Source organism: Ovis canadensis, chromosome 11 (assembly GCF_042477335.2).
Source record: "Ovis canadensis isolate MfBH-ARS-UI-01 breed Bighorn chromosome 11, ARS-UI_OviCan_v2, whole genome shotgun sequence".
Lineage (NCBI taxonomy): Eukaryota > Metazoa > Chordata > Mammalia > Artiodactyla > Bovidae > Ovis > Ovis canadensis.
The window spans coordinates 56,370,388-56,389,129 of record NC_091255.1 but is presented as its reverse complement, the minus strand read 5'-3'; the positions used below and the strand labels follow the sequence as shown (position 1 = coordinate 56,389,129).

The following is an 18,742-nucleotide window of genomic DNA, read 5'->3' as shown; positions in this document are numbered from 1 at the left end:
AGAAAAGTGAGCCACAGAGAGGGTGCCCTGAGAAAGCCATGGGAATAGCCTGGGGCTGGGGCGCCCGAGGCCTCCCTCTCCCCTGCCAGGCAGGCAGCGCTGAGCCCTTCTGTTCCTGACCAGTGTGTGGGCCTTGCTCTGGAGCCGCTCCTTCTGTTCCTGCCACCATGTGGGCAGGAGCTATGTTTAGGGCTGTGCTTTGTGAAACAGCTTCCAGCCGGATGGCAGGCGCAGCTCAGCAGTCCCTGGCGTCCCTGCAGAGATGCCACGGGGACAGGCTCCCCTGTGCTCCTTGGGGAGCTGAGGAGTTAGGTGCCTGGCCTCCTGTGTACCCGGGACTTGCAGTGCCCACCAGCTTGGCCACGGGGACAGGGGTCCAGAGGCCCAACCTCTGAAGCCAACCCGGCTGCTCGGCTTTGTTACTTGAACAAGTCACTTCAGATCGTCAGGCCTTGCTCCCTGTGTCAAATGAGGTTTGGTTGAACCCAGGTTTGCTTGTTTGAAGGCTGGAAATCTTTCCCTGGAGGGGGTCCCCTCGACCTCTCTCAGGCAGCGGTGCCTGCTGGAGCCGGGAGTGGGGGTGACTAAGCCTACAAAGTCGGGCTCCAGAGTCCCTTTGGGACGGCGGCCTCGCGAGGGCCGCTGCAATGGGCGCCGCAGGCGCAGGCTGCCGGGCGCCAGCAGGGGCTGAGGGCTGGTGGCCCCGGGGGCCCCCAGGGTCCTCCCTGTGGCGGGATCGCGTGCCCGGCCGCCCCTGCCATCTCGGCGTCTGAGGGGGTGTGGGAGCCGCGCGGGGACGCCGGCAGGGCCCACGGAGCGGGGAAATGGAAGCAGCCAAAGGCCAGGGGCGCCCAGTTATCCTTTGCCCCGCCTCGTCGGAACGCCATTTGTCACCCGAGTCGTCTCCACCTGTATTCGTCCCTGCCCCGAGGCCTCCGGCGCGGACCCGCCGGCTCCGGCCCCTGCCTTGGTCCAGAGCGGGCCGACGGGGCGGCGGGTTTCGAGAGGCGGGCGAGCGCGAAGCCGGAGGGGCGGTGCGGAGCGCGGGGTCAGCGCGGGGGGCAGACAAAGGCGGGGGACGCCGAGCGAGGGGAAGACAAAGCGCAGAAAGGGGGTCGGCAGCGGCGCCGGGGCCCCGGAGGCGGCACCGGGCGCGACGGAGCCAATGGGCGGGCGCGGGGCGGGGGCCGGCGGGGGCGGTGCTGCGATAAGGCGGCGGCGGCCGCGGCCGCTCAGGGACCACTGGCAGCGGCGGCAGCTCGCCCCCGCGCGCTCCTCGCACCCGAGGCTTCCCCCGGAGACCGACCCCCGCCCCGCGGCCCAGGCCGGGGCCCGGTGAGACCCGCGGGCGGGCCGGGGGAGGGGCCGGCCTCCGGCTCGCGATTCGGGCGGCCCAGGTGGGGGCTGTGGGCGCAAGGGCCGCCGCCCACGGGGTCCCGACGCCGAGCGTCTCAGTCCGTCGCTCTCGCCCGGGGTCCTGAGGCCGGCGTACATCCCCCGGGCAGGGCTGAGGTCCTCTAGGCTGGGCCCACCGGGGTCCTGGGTCTGGGGTCCGGTCCACGCGGGTTCGGAGCGGAGGAGCGGGAGGCGGCTCGGCGGGGCGGGGCGGGGCGGGGCGGGTGGCCCAGCCCGCGGGCGCTGTCCAGGGGCTGGGTCCGGCGAGCGGAGCGTACCCGAGGCCCCGCACTGGGCAGCTTCGGGCTGGGGTCAGGCCGGGGCAGCCGCTTCTGGCCGCGGCCCCACTGGGGCCGCCCTCCTCTGACCTCCCCTCGCGCCAGGCGGCGTCCGGGTCCGCGAAGCGTTCGGGCGGCTGCGCGGATCCCCTCCCCGAGCCGCTGCCCGCTAACTCCGCTCCTCCCGGGACACATGGTTCCACTCAGGGACCCCTGCCCCCTGGGAAGCCGCGTGGAGGCCGAGCGGGCGAAGCGGGGGGGGTGGGTGAGGGGCGGAAGTGGCAAGACCCAGAGCAACAGGAAATGACTTAGGGAAAGTCCCAACCACAGCCCCCCAGCCCCCTGCCTGTAAACACCTCTACCCCCACCCTGCGGGCTGGGAAGGGCTTGTAGGGCCCTTCCAACCGACTTCCCCTTGCAGAACCCAGCGGGTGCCGCGTCTCCACACGGGGCCTCCATCGCCTCCAACGAGCCATGTTCCAGGCCGCCGGAGCCGCCCAGGCGACCCCCTCCCATGTAGGTGCTCAGCCGGGGTGGGAGGGCACTCCATCCCTGCAGGTGTCTGGCCTGAGCGTGAAGGGACAGGAGCGGCCTGTTTGCCGGTCTCCCTCCCCTTCCCCCTTGAGTGTCCCTGGGATCTGGGCTGGTGATGGTCTAGGGCCCTCCTCAACTGACCCTGCGCCACCGCCCTCTCTCTCAGGAAGCCAAAGGTGGTGGTTCCAGCAGCACGGTTCAGCGCTCCAAGGTAGGGCTCCGAGGCTGGGCTGTACAGGGAGGAAGGGGTGGGCGCCGGTCAGGCCGCTGATGGCGTCTCTCCTGGAACAGTCCTTCAGCCTTCGGGCCCAGGTGAAGGAGACCTGCACTGCCTGCCAGAAGACCGTGTACCCTATGGAGCGGCTGGTGGCTGACAAGCTCATTTTCCACAGCTCTTGCTTCTGCTGCAAGCACTGTCACACCAAGCTCAGGTGCGCCCCGCCCTGACCCCACCCCAGCCCTGCTGGCCCGGCCTGACCTGACCAGTGTTCTGCTTCTGCAGCCTGGGCAGCTACGCAGCACTGCACGGGGAATTCTACTGCAAGCCCCACTTCCAGCAGCTGTTCAAGAGCAAAGGCAACTACGACGAAGGCTTTGGTCGGAAGCAGCACAAGGAGCTCTGGGCCCACAAGGAGGTGGACCCCGGCACCAAGACAGCCTGAGGCCCCTCTGGCTGTCCACTCCCTCCTCCCCCCACAGAGGGCCCGGAGCCGGCAGCGGGAACGGTGGGAGAGAGACTGGACGGCCGGCCCCGGGTGAGGGTGGAAAGAGGATGAGGCCATTTCACTCAGGCAGAGGGTTGCCAGGGGCAGGGCTCTGCTCCGGGATGCCTTCCTTCTTCCTCAGCCAGTGGGGGTTTGGGAACCAGGATTGGGGTTTGCTCACTTCCCTACTTCCTGTTTCTTTCAGCCTACCCCACCTCACCCCAGGGCCCCCCTGGGAGGCCCTCAAATTCAGCTTCCCTATCTAGGTGCCTTTTCTCCAGCAAGGAGTCAGCATGCCCCCTCAGGGTCCCAAGCTCCCTCACTGCCACCCAGGGGCTCATGTGGCCCCCACGTCTCCCCATCTACCTCTGCCCTTAGCCTGGTCCTGAGCCATGGAGACTTGGAGGAAGGTGAGCCAGAGTGCCCCCTGCTGGGCCTCTCCAAATGTCCCCCAGGACCCAGTGGGGGGGGGAGGGGAACTGAAACAGCTCTGGGGCCCCTCCACCTGCAGAGGTGAGGCCGGGCATGCCTGTTAGGGCTGGGACCACACCACAGTGCGGAAGCAGCGGAAGGGAAAGCACCCGCCAAGCTGAGAGCCACAGGGACTGGTGGGGGCTGGCGGGGCCACATTCCCCCTCCTCCCACTTCTGCCGGTTTTGACTGTTGTCTGTTGTAATCAGTCCTATTTTAAACGTTTTGACAGATTCTGACTCTGTATTATATGGCCGATGGGGGGGGGGGGTTGGTTTGTGGCAGGAAGGAAACACCACAAAGAGGTGAAGGGGAAGAGCATCAGGCCAACGCACTCCTGGCCTTGATTGGTGGCAGCGGCTGGTGGTTAGGGTGATGGGTGTCAGGGATCTTATCAGGCAGCCTGAGAAAAGGGGGTGTTCTTCCCGACCAGGTCTCCATGTTGCCAAACTCAGTGAGTTTGAGGACTGAACCCCACTGGGTCTCAGCCCGTGTTGCCCAAGGCCGGGCTGTCAGCGGGTGTCGGTGCTGAGCCTCACTGCACTTTTGCTGAGTCCTTACCTAGATCCTGTTTGTCCTGGCAATCAGGAAGGGATGGTGTGAACCAGCGGATCCAATAAGTTGTGTCCAAGAGCTTAGTCTATATGCCCTTTCCTCAGCAAGGAGTCAGTGTGCCCCTTCAGGGTCCCTCTTCCTTCTGCTTTTCCAGCTCCAGGGAATGGGGCACTCGGTCACCATCCCAAGTAGTCAAAGGAGAAATAGCTCTTCTGCTTCTCTTGGGGACACCAGTTTACAGTGACACAAACGAGGAGGACCTAAGACCCCACCCCTCAGAATACAGACAGGAAGTCTGGACTGTCCTGCCCCAGACCCGACTATCTTGGTTTCCCCCAGCTGACCGGACTGTGTAAATTAGCAGAACAAGCGGGCAGACTCCTAGGGGATTACCCGACCCTAACCCTATGCAAGTCCTTAAGTTCCTAAGTGACCTCGTGCCCACAAAACAGGGCAGGAAGCAGGGCCTCGAGCTCCGTTGGTAGACAGGCCACTGTGCTGTGTTGCCCTTGGAAGTGACAGAGCTAACAGGAAGCAAAGTCGGCACTCAGCCTAGGTCCTCAGAGCATGAGGGGAATGTGGAGAGCCTCACTCAGGGCAGCTCTTAATTTCTGAACCAGAGGCCTCAGCTGGGGACGAGGACGGTCTCCCTCTGCTTAGAGCTAAGCAACAGCATCAGATCACCCAAGAAGAGAGGTGGCTCGTGGTGGTACCTGCCCCGTAAGGATGTGACTCCGGTCAGCAAGGACTTCCCGGGACTGGGAGGAATACTGGGTGCTACATAAGTCCTGGGAACTGAGCCACAGTGATGCCCAAGTCGGGTGAGCTGACAGTGTCACCTCAGGAAGTCAGCTGTGGTAGGACCACCCTCAGTACATCTCCGAGGATTTAGGGAGGAAGACGGTGCCACCTCTGAGCTAGCAGCGGTACCAGCCAAGTCCCACCAACCCAGGACCCCTCTGGGAGTCATTTCAAGTTCTCTGCTGAGGAACACAAGCTTGTTGACAGGCAGCATAACCTGGTCTCTCCCAGGTAAACTTATGGCCTCCACCCCGCAACCAAAAGCACTGCCACAGGACCCCTTGAGTATAAATGATCCCTTTTATTGTAAGTAATGCGCGACACTGGCCTGGCTTTGCACTGCAAGCCCTCGGTCAAGATATAGTCAAATAACTATGGCCGCAGGTTCTTCTGCACGATCCACAATTCAGACACACAGAGCTGGGGTGGGCAGGAGGGCAGTGGAGAGTGGACTGTCCCCAGCCCTGGCCTCTCCATGTTGGGTTGGCCAAGGCCGACATACCCCACGGAATGATAAGCAAATGGTGGCATGGCCCTTCCCACAGCCAGCCTGGGGCTGCTAGGAGATGGCCCTTCAGATCCTTTGGGCCAGGCCATCCTAGGCCCCACAACTTTTCATCTGGATTATTTAATAAAAAAAACAATAAATTAAAATTAAGCAACAGCTTGGTCCTGAGGATGCTGAGCCAGCATGTCCACAGTTTTTGGCACAAAAAAGAAAAAAAAAAAAAAATTCAGGGTCTTGTTTTTTTGGAGTGTAGGATTTGTTGGCTTGTTGGCAAATTCATTTTTAAAAACACATTCCCTGTGAGGTAAGACCCCGGGGGTGGGGCTCTGTGAGAGCCTGAACCTGGGACACAGAGTCGTCTCACCTGGCACCGGCACCACTTTCCTGTTGGGGTCGGGGCCTGGGGATTGGGGCCCCAAGAAGAATGCTACAGCCATTAGGATGGGGTTGTGGAGAGGCCGAGCTGCCAATCAGCAGCTTTGGTCGAGACAAGGGGCCGGTCCCCTCCCTGGCCAAGAGCCGAGGTGGAGGCAGGAGCATTAGCTCACTGTCTTCAGAGGGCCCGGCTAGGGTGCCTGACGGAGGCCCCTGGGGGGCAAGGATGGAAACAGGGGCCCAGGCCCAACTGGCGCCGTGCAACACACATTCCTGCAAAACCAGCTGCTTTCGTTTGCTCTTCTCTCTTCTTGAGGCGTCCACCTGTAACAGTCTAGAATTGATATATATAAAAACCATCAAATATGATCTGAGATATAAATTAACAAGTACAAAGCCTCACATTACATGATGTGAAAAGGCTAAAAACAGCGATAGAAACTACATTCATAAAAGTGCATCGTCAACATACAACGAAGGCTTTGGCTTGTTCTGGTGCCCGTGGGGGAGTGGGCATGGCTGGCAATGAGCTGCCTGGCACAAATCCCCAGCTCCTTGGAGACACCCATCCCTGGGCACTGGCTTTTTTTTTTTTTTTCCTCTTTTAACAACAACTCCCAAGGAAACTGGGTGTTGAGAGGGAGGAGCTCTAGCAATAGGCACATTTTGGAGGGGAGGGGCCGGAAGAAAGGACCAGCGCCCAGGCTGAGGTAAATAAGGCCAACTCTAAGCTGCTTGAAGATACTGGCTCCCTGACCCCTGCTGCCATTCCTCCCCCAGGGGAGCGAGAAGGGAAAGGGGCTGAGACCTCGTGGGGATGGGCGAGGCTGGCCACGGAGGAGCAGAGCTGGAGGTTCCAGACACAGGTGGTGGCATCACACAGGCTTTCCCTTCTACCAGGCAGAGCCCTGGACTAGCAGGTCACAACCCGCAGACAGCCTGATACAACTCCCCGGCCTGCGGAGCGCTCCGCTCAGGGTAGCCAGCCGGCTCAGATGCCCTCACCGTATTGTCTGTCTTCTTCTCTGCTCCGGTGGGGGAACAGGAGCCAGCCAGGAGCACAAGGCCTGGGGCGATGACCCTCAGCTCTTTCCAAGCTGGCCCAAGGCCCCAGCCCACAGCAGGGGCACTCAGAGCCCAGAGGGCACACGAAGTCTCCAGTTTAGAAACTGGGTACAGCGTAAGAGTGACTCCAACTTGTAAAACACAGACAATTGCATTGACAAAACCGGGTCTCCCCTCGGGGGGGTAGTTCCACATCTCAGGCCCCTGCTTGAGGGTGGGGGTGGGGGGCAGGGTCATGGGGGCAGGCAGGACAGGCTCCTCCTTCCCTGAATAAGGCAGCATAACAGTTGCTTCATTCATCTTTGGTAAAGGACAGGGGCTGGCAAAGCTGGCCTGGGGCTCCAGGGAGAGGGCCGCCCCGGCCTCTGCTCTCCATTGGCTGTGGGGTGCTGGGCTTTACCTCAGGCTTGGGTGGGCTCATCCAGCCCAGAGATGCCCTGGTGGTCTCCAGACATGGGGAGGAGAAACAAAGTAACACTCTGAAAGAAAGTAACACTATTCAGACCCTTGTGTCCATCCTGTGCCCCAGACTCTCTGGGGTCTGGTGCTGATGGCCATGTCAAGACACAGCCCCAAGGGTGGGGCCCTGGATGCCTCGCACACTGTTCCAGCTCCTTCCCCCCTCCAGGCTGAGCTGAGGATGCTGGCGCTTCGGGTCTGGCAGGCTGGGGGCTCCCAGTCCGTGAGGCTGCAGCCACCCTCCCTGGCCCCAGGCCCCAGCAGCAAAACGGCACAGACAACGCTGGCTGGACTCAGCTCCGTGGTCCGTGGCCCTGCCTGGGAGAAGCAGCAACTTTGCTGAGCCCCCAGCAGCCCCTTGCCCATGCTGAAGGGGCGGCCAGCAGCAGTGTGGCCTTGGGAGCTCAGTACACGAGCTGTGCAAAGTGGTGTGTGAGCAGCTCCTCGGCCGAAGGTCTCTGGCGGGCCTCCACAAAAATGCGCCTCAGGAAGTCCCGGCCGTGCTCAGAGATGTGGGAGGGCAGCTGAGGGTTGGTGGGCTGGGTGGCGATCTTGAAAATGGCAGCCATGGCTTCATACTCTGCCCAAGGTGGTTTCTCTGTCAGCATCTCCACCACTGTGCAGCCCAGGCTCCTGGAGAGAGAGAACCCCTGTGTCACCCTGCAGCCAGCCCCAAGCTCCCAGCCGCCCTGCACACTGCTGTGAAAGGAGCTGCCTTTCTCGAAACACACTGAGGCAGGATGGGCCAGGCTGGGGGCTAACACCCCTGAAGAGGGCGTCCACGGCCAGAAGAGTTTTCACAGCCCCGTCAACCTCGTCCACGTGGGCTTCATCAACCTGCACCCACCCAGCTGCTTCCTGATGTCAGGGGGAACCACTGAGCATGTGCAGAAAGTGCTCTGAAATAACGGTACTGGTTTCCTACTGCTGCTCTAACAGTGACCACGAACCCAGTGGCATAAAAAAGCAGCCTAGATGTGTTACTGCTATGGAGGTCAGACATCTAAGGGCAGTCTCACTGGGCTGAAGTCAGTGGGCCAGTCAGGACAGTTCCTCGTGGAGGCTCTCAGAGGAAAGCGCATCTCCTGGCCTCTTCCCACTCCTAGAGGCTGCCTGCGTTCTCGGCTCATGGCTCCTTTCTTGTCTCACACCAACTTCTTGTTTCCTTTGTCACACCTCTTACTACTCACTCTAATCTCTTGCCTCTCTTTTATAAGGACCTTTATGAGTACTGGGCCCATCTGGATAATCCAGGATCATCTCATTTCAAAATTCTTAAAAATCACTCTGCAAAGGCCCTACTGCCACATAAGGTAACACTTACTCATCCCTTTGGGATTAGGCCATGGACATCTTCAGGGACCACTATTCCTTCCGCCACAGTAACATTCTAAGAGGAAGGGATGCTCTCATAACTTTCAGGACCTTTCAGAGGATGGACACAAAATTAGAGCAGCTGCAAGCCATCTGAGTACTAGTAGAGGGAGCCGAAGCCTACTACTGCTGCTTAGAGACCCATCCAGGCCTTCAGATGGGATCCGAGCTCTTTCAAGGATTTAGCAAACACCCCAGGGATGTTTACCATGACCTAAGTTCTCAGCAATAACAAACAGTTGCTGTTCAGACTGAAAACACAACACATCTGCTGTGTGTATTGCTGCAGACCACCCCTGCCCACAGGGAGCCTGCAACCTGGCCTCGCTGGCCAGAGGCCAACCCTCACTCTTACCACACTGCAGAGCCCTCAGCCCCATTTCTAAGCTGGAACCACTACAGCCCAGACTGGGAGACGAGGGTCCCAGCATGTCCCCAGCACACTCACCACACGTCTGCCTTCCTTCCGTAGCCCTCACCGCTGATCACCTCGGGGCTCATCCAGTAGGGAGTGCCAGTGACTGAGCGCATGCCCGTGCCGGACATGCAGATGGTTTGCAGGCGCTTGCTGGCCCCAAAGTCCCCCAGCTTCACATTCCCAGCAGAGTCTCGCAGGATGTTGGCTCCTAAGGCGTGAAAGGGCAGAGGCTGCAGCCCTAGACCCCTGGCACTTGCCACCATCCTCCTTCTGTCCCTCCCTCTCAGTCCAAAGGGCTGCTGGGTAGGATGGGGGCCTTGTGAGCTGGAATGAAACTGCACAGAGCAAACAGGCTAGTGGTAGGAGGCATCTGCCCTACAGCAGTGAACAATCACCACAGCCAGCATCTGCAGCCCTTCACTGTGTTTCCCCAAATCATTTAACTGATCTTCACACCAGTCCCCCAAGGAAGCCATTAGGGTTTCACTTTTCAGAAAGCTCACAACAACCAGGTGGAGAGTCCCTGAGTTCCCAGGTCATGGGGAGCCCAGAGCCTGCCCCGCTCACCCTTGATGTCCCGGTGAACAATCATGTTGCTGTGCAGGTAGGACATGCCTTCCAGTATCTGCCGGGTATACTTCCGGGTCACGCTCTCTGTCAAAGCGCCGTAGGCCTTCAGCTGGTCTTTCACTGAACCCTAAAGCCACAGGAGTCAGAGGGGTCACTGCAGGAAGGAGGAGGGAAGGGGGCAAGGCTACTTCCAGCCCCCAGTGCTCACCAAGGGACTGAGGTCCAGTCCCCATCTGTGACAGGCCAGGCACTTGGCTAAGGGCTGTCAGTCAGCTTGGAGAAAAGTATGAGACAGCCCTTCCCTTAGGCGAGGGTGACCCAAACCCAGAAGGGAGGTCTGTGTGCTCCACGTAAAGGCAGTACCTACTGGACAGTGCAGCTGCCCTGTAAGCCTCAGGTCAGAAGAGCCTGGGACAATTCTCACCCCACACCATCACTGCAGCTAGACGCAGGGCCTGCTGACTCCACGTCCTGCCCCTGCCTCGCCTTTCCCCTGGAGCCTCTGGAGTCTCAGGTAACCAGACTCATGTCAAAGGGACCCCTCGCCACAGCCCCAGTGCCATGACAGCCCCTCTCTTGCTGTCCGCCTGCATCACGGGGCACATACCCCTGGCATGTACTCCATGAAGATGGTCAGGGTCTTCTCGGCGCGGTCCCGCAGGCAGCCATAGTACTGCACTATGCGCTCATGCTGCAGGTTCTTCAGCAACTGGATCTCGCACTCCAGAGCACTCACCTCCTGGGAAGGGGCCCAGCGGTCACTGAGGCTTGCAGGCCTCAGTTCTACCTGCCTGGCGTCAGCTCAGCTTGCCCTAGCCAGTGGCCTCAGAGGAGCCCATCTGCCGTGGGAACTTCGGCTGGAGAAAACGGGGAATGTCCCGACTGTCTGGCGCTTACCCACAATGCTGGCTAAGCCGTGGGGCTGGGCACTCCCATGCTGGAAGGCAGCAGATGGCGGGGTGGGACATGGGTTTGTGGGTGCAGTTAAGGAGTTCAGGTAACTGCTGAATTTGTCCACTCAAACTGGAGTGAAGGCCACAGCCCAAGCTAAGCTCCAAAGACAGGGTCCTTCCTGGCTCAGGGGCTGGGAGAGAGTGGCATCTGTCTGCTGAGGTGGGGGTTGGGGGGCAGGAGCTGCTCGTTGTGGCACTGGCCATCCAAACCAGTCTGGGTGGTTAGGTACTTTGACACCAGCTAATCTCTCCCTAGGACCGGGGTAGATGGTAAAGGAGCTTGGGAGGAAGAACAATGGGAGAAACAACCTGTAGCATCTCAAGCAATTAGTCTGTGCAACAAGACAGGCATTTTGTTGAGAAGGAGGAATTGGAAGTCAGAGCATAGGGAAGGCAGTACCTTGCTTGTCTCAGGACTGTCTGGGTCAAACTGCACCTGCTTGGAAGCAAGTTCTCGTCCGGTGTCCACGTCATAGCACAAATAGACCCTGCCAAAGGCACCCTGGCCTAGGAGCTTCCCCCGGCGCCAATTAATGGGGGCACTGGGAGCTACAGGAGAACAGAAGGAAAGAGCATCAGAGTTTACACACTTATTTCCCGACATCCTGCCTCATTGTCCGAAGGCCCGAGCTGCCCCTCACCCAGCATCATCACACCTCAGCACAGCATCTCCACCCTCACCTGGAACAGGCTCAGGGTCCTGGCCAATCAGACCTCAAGGCCCATGCCCTGAGAAGCACAGGACTGGCTAAAATCACGGGTAAATGCTTATCTGAACTGATTAAACACCTTCATATTTCCAAGGCCCCGATAGCTCATTCTGTCAGGGAGTAAGCAGATCACTCTTCAGTTTAAATGTGGAGAAACTGAAGGCCAGAGAGGAGTGCCTCATCACGCAGTGGAGTGAAGACTAAGGTCCAGGGGGTCTGCGGCCCCTCAGGCTCTTCCCCTGGGTACGGATGGGCCAGGGCAGCCACCCGCCGAGCCCAACAGCCCATTGGACTCGCTGGCCCCCCGCCCTAAGCATCCCCTAGGCAGGCCCTCCCCAGCCAGGGCGCACTGCTCACACTTGGTGGGCACACTCCTCTCCTGCACAGAGAGGGCATTCTCGCTGTCAGCGCTCCGCAGGCGCCCACGGGGGTCCAGGTACTGCACCGCCAGGCCCAGGTTTTCGCCATTTGTACTCAGGGAACGGCTCGAGGGCACCAGGGTGAACAGGTTGCCTTGATGACGCCGTATTCGGGGAAATGTTCTTCTGCCTGAAGGGGTGCAGGGGCCAGAGAAGAGCAAGTCAGAACCCTGAGCACAAGGCCAAATGTGCCAACCAGGTCATAACACCAGCTCCAGTCCATCCGCTCTTCCCTCCCACCTGACTCTGGCCAGAATGGCTGATGTCTCAAGCATCCTGAGGATCAGGACAAAAGTAGGAATCAGCAAGCAGCCAAGGGGTTTAGGGAAACCAGCCAAAGGGAAAGCACAGGGCTGGCCCTCATGCCCCACAACACCGTGGAGCCTACCCACGGCTGCTCTCTGTCTTCTCTGGCAAGTAACCCTACACCTCTGTGGACGCTCCATTCCGTTTGCTGCCTGAGGCAGAAGAGGGCAGTGGAGAGTTGGCGCCTGGAGCACTCCGTGCCCTCAGACAAAGGACTGAGTTCCTGGAGGCAGTATCCATCTACAATACCATCCTCCTTTTGAGATCAGCCTAGGATTTCCCTGGAAGGAATGATGCTAAAGCTGAAACTCCAGTACTTTGGCCACCGCATGCGAAGAGTTGACTCATTGGAAAAGACTCTGATGCTGGGAGGGATTGGGGGCAGGAGGAGAAGGGGACGACCGAGGATGAGATGGCTGGATGGCATCACTGACTCGACGGAGGTGAGTCTGAGTGAACTCCGGGAGTTGGTGATGGACAGGGAGGTCTGGCGTGCTGTGATTCATGGGGTCGCAGAAGAGTTGGACACGACTGAGCGACTGAACTGAACTGAACTGAACTTTTTAAAAAACCCTGACTCTACTGCCTTGTCAAGCCTGAATGCAGTTCCTCAGGAAACGTGGGGCCTGGAGTGCCTCGGCCGCCCCCTTCCGGTGGCTGTTCCTGCGGTGGCCAGCAGGGGGCAGCGTAGAGGCGCACTCACCATCGTTGTAGTCCTTGTGGTGCATGGACACGTGGTAGCGCCGGGGGTAGGTGCCACCTTTGACCCCTTTGTCATAGAGCGGAGTTTCACGATCTGAGGAAGAGAGAGGGGTCACTGGCTGCCCGATAGGCCCTGGTGAGTGCCTCAGGGGAGCCTCCAGGTCACCTGAGACCTCAGAGCAGCAGGCCCCAGGAAGAGTAAATACAGTCCTGGCTTCTCTTCCCCCCTGAGCCGTCCAGGGCAGACACCTTGCAGTGCTCACCCACCCTCTGCAGAACTCACCCGAGAATTCCTGTCTGTTGTCTGGGAAGCTCTGGGCTCTCGACATTCGTGATTTCCGGAAGGATGGGCTAGAAAAACAAAATGAATCACACAGCAGATTTCAGGGTCCCTCCAAAGTAGCTCACCAGGTCAGAGGGCAGGATACCCAGACACACTGCTTTTTCTGACTCCTTTCCACACATGTCATTATACAGTAGGAAGCAGAGTTCAAGAGAACTTTCCTATGCTTCCTTTCTCTTCACTAGTCTGAGGCCCACATCTGACAGGACCCTGCATAATGAGGCCCTCCAGTGCTCCCGATTTCCACTGGGGGGCAGAGTGCTGTCTCTTACCCTTTCCTCCCACTCTGGTAACAGGAAGAATGCAAACGATCCCTTGCTCAGGGCAGTCATAAAAACAGTAATAACATCCAGGATCTTCCTTTCAGACTAATCATCACTATCCCCTCTTAGAGATATGGAAAACTGAGGAACAGAGAGGTTAATGGACTTGTCCAAAGCATTCGACTAATATTTGGTGGAGTTGGGTCTATATGGCTCCAGGTCCCATGAAGGGAAGATGAAAGCTCTGACCTTCGGTTATGCTGGGCCCCAAGGAAGTAAGTCCAGGTCACTGAGTCTGACTCCCAAGGAGATGAAAACAAACCCAATGGGGCCACAGGAAAAACTCAAGAATCAAGAGAGTCATCTTTACCAGCATCCACCTGAACGGTCCTTTTCCCTCATGTGTGAGTGCCTTTGGAGAAGATCAAAACTCAGAAACTTTCAAGGCAGTGGTGCAGGGACTGTCCTCTACTTCCCAACTGCCAGACTTTTTGTGGTCCTGTCCCACACCTCCCCTCCCCACCAGCGTGGCCACAAAACTCAGAAGAGAGTTCACAGCCACAGTTAGTCCCTGTCCTGGAAGAGCCCTCAGTTTGCAGCAACAACGCTGGGACTTTTACCAGTGCCTTCTTGCTCTTCTGCTTGGAAAGCCTAAAATAAGGCTTCAAATTGGATGCCAACAAGCAACTGTAACTGTGCTCTATGATGCCTGGAGGGAGGCCACGCTCATCAGAGCACAGATCTGTTAGAAGAGACACAGTACAGACATGGCCAGGGTCAAAGGTGATTGTCCGTATGAGCAATTAATCAGTTCCACAAAGAGAAGAAAACCCTCCGAACTGTTCAGTGGCCTCTGACCACAGCCCTAAGCCCAGCCAGACACGGTCAAAATGTGCTCCTGGGCATGATGAGGTCAAAGAGAGAGACTGGCTGGATCAATGCCAAAGCCATCTCTAAACACCCCTGCTGACTGACGAACCAGCTCCACAGACTACGGGGTGTGTAAAGGACAGCACTTGTTCCCTCCCAAAGTGTAATAAGAACACAGCTGGTGCATAAGATTACACACCAAGCAGGCAGCGTGGTAAGCTAGGCAGTCTGGATTATTTTGTTTTCTGGTTTTTATACCCCAGTTTCTTTTTCCACCAGAAACACTTGGAGGAAAGAAAAAAATGAAATTAAACCTACAGGTAATAATTCAATCTTGTCCCCAAAACACCGAAGGTCCACTGCTTCTCAGTCCAGACCTCAGCAATGAGGCCAGGGTTACCATGTATTATGTGGGAAGTCAAAACACATAAAAAGTGCTGGAAACAACGAAGCCAGCATTTCTCCATGTGAGCTGCTATTATGACCTATTACATCCATCTAATTATACAAACAGAACATTCTCCTGGTGTTTGGAAAATTAAGGAGAGGGCTCGGAATGCTAGCGAGAAGTTTCTTTCCCAAAAGCATGAGGTTCTAGCCATGGGCCTGCAGACCAGTGTCTAGTTCAGGGACACACACACTAGCTAACTCTATTTCCTTAGCTCATCAGTTCCAAAAATGCCTGTGCACCAACTCCTGAACTAGCCACAATCCCATACCTGTCTGCTGACCTGTCCAAGGACTGGCAGCTTCCCGACAAGGAGTTTTCAGCACTGCTCAGAGGATCCAGCATCTGCAAGGCAAGGCATACAGTAAAGCCCCAGCCCCAGCCCCAGCCAGGTACCCAGCCAAGACCAGCAAACGGTCCTTTTTTTTCTCCCCAAATATGAAAGTGCCCTTTCTCTGCCTGGGCAGTGGGAAGAATGGTTAGGCAGGTACCGTTCTCCCCCACAGTCTGAAAGGCAAGTTTCCAGGAGTGAGAAAAATGCCTGGCTGGCATCCCAAGGAGCTCTGCCAGGACAGCAAAGCAGAGACGCTGCTTCTCTGGTTGGCATTTTCTTGGCTTGTGAATGCTGGAGCCTGGTGCTGGAGACGGTACTACCCTGCAGAGGCTTCCAGTGTGTGTGGGTAGGACGGTGATGCTTCTGTTTACACTCTATAATTTATAATTTACAAAGACAAGGAGTGTCCTCATTTCACAGATGAGCCACTGCAGGTCTGGAAAGGGGAGGAGTATTGTCTGAAGTCACGAAACAAGTCAGTGCACAACTGACACAGAATACAAGTTTCCCGGTTCCTGGTTCTCAGGCAGGGCCAACAGGTACCTATGTGAGTTGAAACGTTTCGTTGGCCCTTGGTCAAATGCAGTAACAAAAAGCCTTCAGATTAGCCTTTTATCCAACTGATGTCCCTTCATTTTGCTTGGGGGCGGGGGGAGCAGTGAAGGGGTGTGTTCACTGTCAGAGAATTCATTATCTGAGATCCAAAGTCAAGCATTACATAGAGAAGCAGAGTATCAGAACTATGAGAATCCATGAACAACTTTCATCAAATTGGTTTCCAAGTCAAATGATCTCTTCCCATTTAATGCTGGAGACCATCTCACCCATAATTTCACCCGTATATTGTCATATGTGATTTTTTTTAAACTGCCAATCAAGGCAAATTAATTGCAAAGTAAAATCCCCAAAATCTTGCTAAGGAGATAAGATTTCCCCAAGTGGATAAAACCAACATGGGAAAGAATTGCTCCCAATCCAGAAAGTACATATTTGGCAAAGTTAGATCAGATAACGGAAGAGAGAACAAGCAAGAATAACAACATGACAGGTGTGATGAAGGAGAAGAATACCAAAGGTTTAAGAGAGGCCACTGGAAAACACACTGAACCCCGTGAAGGTTTCTGTTTAAAATAAAAAAAGGACCCTCTTTTCGGGACTTGCCCTGGTGGTCCCGTGGTTAAGACTCCATGCTTTCGTTGCAGGGGACATGGGTTCGATCCCCAGTGGAACTATTATTCCATATGCCGCTCAGCCAAAAATAAACACCCTCTTCATGACAGTGCTGCAGAAGTCAAAGGGAAGGCAGTTATGCTGCATTAGCAAAATTTTGTTAGAAAAATCAAGCCAAAAAAAAAAACAAAACAAACAAAAACTAGCCTGAACCATGCTTTGTTCATTCTGAAAATTAGCAAATTGATGCAGCCATTGCTCAAATCTGATTAAAGAAAAAATAAAACAAACTTATCTTAGTTTCACTTTTCAAGAAAGTCCCAGTCGGATATTCTTTCACTACATACCATGCTGTTTTGGTCTCTGTTGAGTAGATTTATCTTGAATGGCCCATTACCAGCAGCAATTCTCTTCCGCTAAAGACGCGGGCACTGAAGAAGGACCTAGTCATTCCCCCGCTGCCACCTTCCATGGCCTCTCTCTAAAGGCCTCTCCTCACTACAAGTCTAATACTCCCATGCCTTCCAGGGCCATGAAGGTAACGTAAAGAAGTAAAAGGACCAGGATATAGGACCATGGGGAAGGAAAGAGAGCAAAGGCAATCAAACTCATTAACAATCTCTGAGGTTTTACACCCAAGTTACCCCTCGTACAGCTGATGTCCGGAAGCACTCTGGTTAGAGAAAAAGGAAAGGATGGTCAGTAAGATAACCAAGAGGGGATTCTGCAGATAAAAGCACTCTAGGTCACTGTTCTAAACATAAATTTATCTGGAAGGCAAGGCTACAGAAGAGAGAAGAAGCTGTATAAAAATGCTTCTCATAGCCTGTACAATTGAAACAATGCTGGAAAAGTCATAAGAATCAGTTTTAGGAAAAGTTGTAAGAATCAGTTTATTTTGGCAAAATCCCCCATGTGTTGGTGCTGGCCTTCTACTGGATGCTTTTACCTTTAAGAAATTTCTCCTTTCAAGATCAAATTCCAAAAGTTTAGAAGACATATCTTTTTCTTTGCAATCAAAGCAAGCTCACTGAAAAAACTTTAGAATGAAGCCAGAGATCTCATTCTTGCTGAGTTTACTAAGCCAAAGTGACATTTTCATCAAGTGAGCCAGAAGTTTAAAAAGCTAACCATCAAAATGGGTAAGCTACTATAGTGAACACACCCTAAGATGACCCCCCACCCCGACGCCCCTCCCCTCAGTTGAGTCACAATCTTTCAGAACCCCTTCACCTGAGTATAGGTAGAACCTGTAATTCGCTTCTAGTCGATAGATCACAGCAAAGTGGATAGGATATTCATTCCCACAATTGTGTTATACTACATCAGACTCTATCTTTGCAGACTGGAGCAAGAGACTCTCCTGGCAGCCTGGGAGTGAGAGGGCCACACCGCCGGGAGCTGCAGCTGGCTTGCAAGAGCTCAGAGGGGCCCCTGGCTGACAGCCAGCAAGAAAATAGGGGCCACCATGCTACAACCACAAGACACTGACCAACAACCATGTAGACCTAGAAGGGAACCCCAAGCTTCAGGAAGAAATACAGCCTGGCTGACACTTAACTGCAGCCTTGTGTGACCCTGAGCAGAGAACCCAATCAAGTTGTACCTGTATCTTAGACCTCAGGAAACTGTAAAATAATAAATGTCTGCTGTTTGTGCTGCTAAGCCTGCGGTAGTTTTACACAGCAACAGATAACTAATTTAGCTGTCTACTATCATAAAAGTTCACCCAAAGTAGCCAGTCCTACTTTGGACTGGTATACTCCCTACCTTTCATAAAGCAATAGCAAAACTAAAAGCTGGCTGATGGAAAAGAGAAAAAACAATCTGTGTGTTTAGGACTGGTCATACGTTCAAGCTCTGCTAAAAGGACCGGTGGATTGTATGGAGTACCCAAACTGCAGAGCGGTGTTCTGCAGCCTGTGTGAGACCAGTGAGAGGACCGCAGAAGAGGGAAAAGCCATCAGGCGCACGTCCAGCACCAAGGAGGCCAGGTAGCTTAGCTCCTGTCTCTGGTGGAAGTCACTCAGTCGTGTCAGACTCTTTGCGACCCCCATGGACTATAGAGTCCATGGAATTCTCCAGACCAGAATACTGGAGTGGGTAGCTATTCCCTTCTCCAGGGGATCTTCTCAACCCAGGGATCGAACCCAGGTCTCCCACATTTCGGGTGGATTCTTACCAGTTGAGCCACAAGGGAAGCCCAAGAATACTGGAGTGGGTAGCCTATTCCTTCTTCAGTGGATCTTCCTGATCCAGGAATCGAACTGGGGTCTCCTGTATTGCAGGTGGATTCTTTACCAACTAAGCTATCAGGGAAACCCTGTCTTTGATAGGAATTGATATTTGGCCCTTAGAAAGGAAACATCCATACCTGGGGAGACCTGGTTTACAAAAGAGCTACTGGATGGGACTCAAGTCCCTCACTTGCACACCATGTCCACCAATGGAGGACCCCCCATTATAACCTTGGTCTGACACCTCCCAGGACACACACCCTCTATATATAACCCAGACTATACTCACGCACTGCTCGCTGGTCTCCGGTATGAACTCCCCCTCGCTGTTGATGCTGGTGTAGGAGCCCTGCCGGGCGATGCGCTGCTGCCGCTCGGGCACATAGCCAGGGGGAGGCGAGCTTCGGCCGGGGTTCTGGGAGCCTAGGGCACAGAAACAAGACCCTTGATGGGAGAGCCCAGGACCCACAGCCTGAGAGG

The 18,742-nt window shown here is 55.8% G+C and overlaps 2 protein-coding genes across 6 annotated transcripts in view; one reads left to right on the top strand and one right to left on the bottom strand.

Moving 5' to 3' along the window:
* The first annotated feature begins 1,063 nt into the window (after positions 1-1,063).
* LIMD2 (LIM domain containing 2) lies at positions 1,064-3,616 on the top strand. Of its 2 annotated transcripts, none has more exons than XM_069541751.1 (5): positions 1,064-1,335; positions 2,095-2,189; positions 2,374-2,418; positions 2,499-2,638; positions 2,710-3,616. In XM_069541751.1, the coding sequence occupies exons 2-5, from the start codon at positions 2,148-2,150 to the stop codon at positions 2,867-2,869; spliced, it is 387 nt and encodes a 128-aa protein (XP_069397852.1). In that variant the 5' UTR covers positions 1,064-1,335; positions 2,095-2,147; the 3' UTR covers positions 2,870-3,616. The 2 variants fall into 2 exon arrangements, with proteins under 2 accessions (XP_069397852.1, XP_069397853.1); XM_069541752.1 differs by having other exon boundaries at positions 1,183-1,397.
* Positions 3,617-5,024: 1,408 nt separating this feature from the next.
* Positions 5,025-18,742, bottom strand: part of MAP3K3 (mitogen-activated protein kinase kinase kinase 3) — a 60,937-nt gene continuing 47,219 nt past the window's right edge. For 2 of the 4 annotated variants that reach the window (XM_069541705.1, XM_069541703.1), the window contains 10 exons: positions 18,552-18,685; positions 14,793-14,866; positions 12,881-12,948; positions 12,599-12,691; positions 11,528-11,719; positions 10,861-11,009; positions 10,115-10,246; positions 9,505-9,634; positions 8,968-9,145; positions 5,025-7,778 (listed from right to left, as the gene is read on the bottom strand). In XM_069541705.1, coding sequence (XP_069397806.1) covers positions 7,550-7,778; positions 8,968-9,145; positions 9,505-9,634; positions 10,115-10,246; positions 10,861-11,009; positions 11,528-11,719; positions 12,599-12,691; positions 12,881-12,948; positions 14,793-14,866; positions 18,552-18,685 — 1,379 coding nt within the window. In that variant the 3' untranslated portion in view covers positions 5,025-7,549. The remainder of the gene's footprint in view (positions 7,779-8,967; positions 9,146-9,504; positions 9,635-10,114; positions 10,247-10,860; positions 11,010-11,527; positions 11,720-12,598; positions 12,692-12,880; positions 12,949-14,792; positions 14,867-18,551; positions 18,686-18,742) is intronic. The other 2 variants (XM_069541706.1, XM_069541704.1) reach the window with 1 other exon arrangement.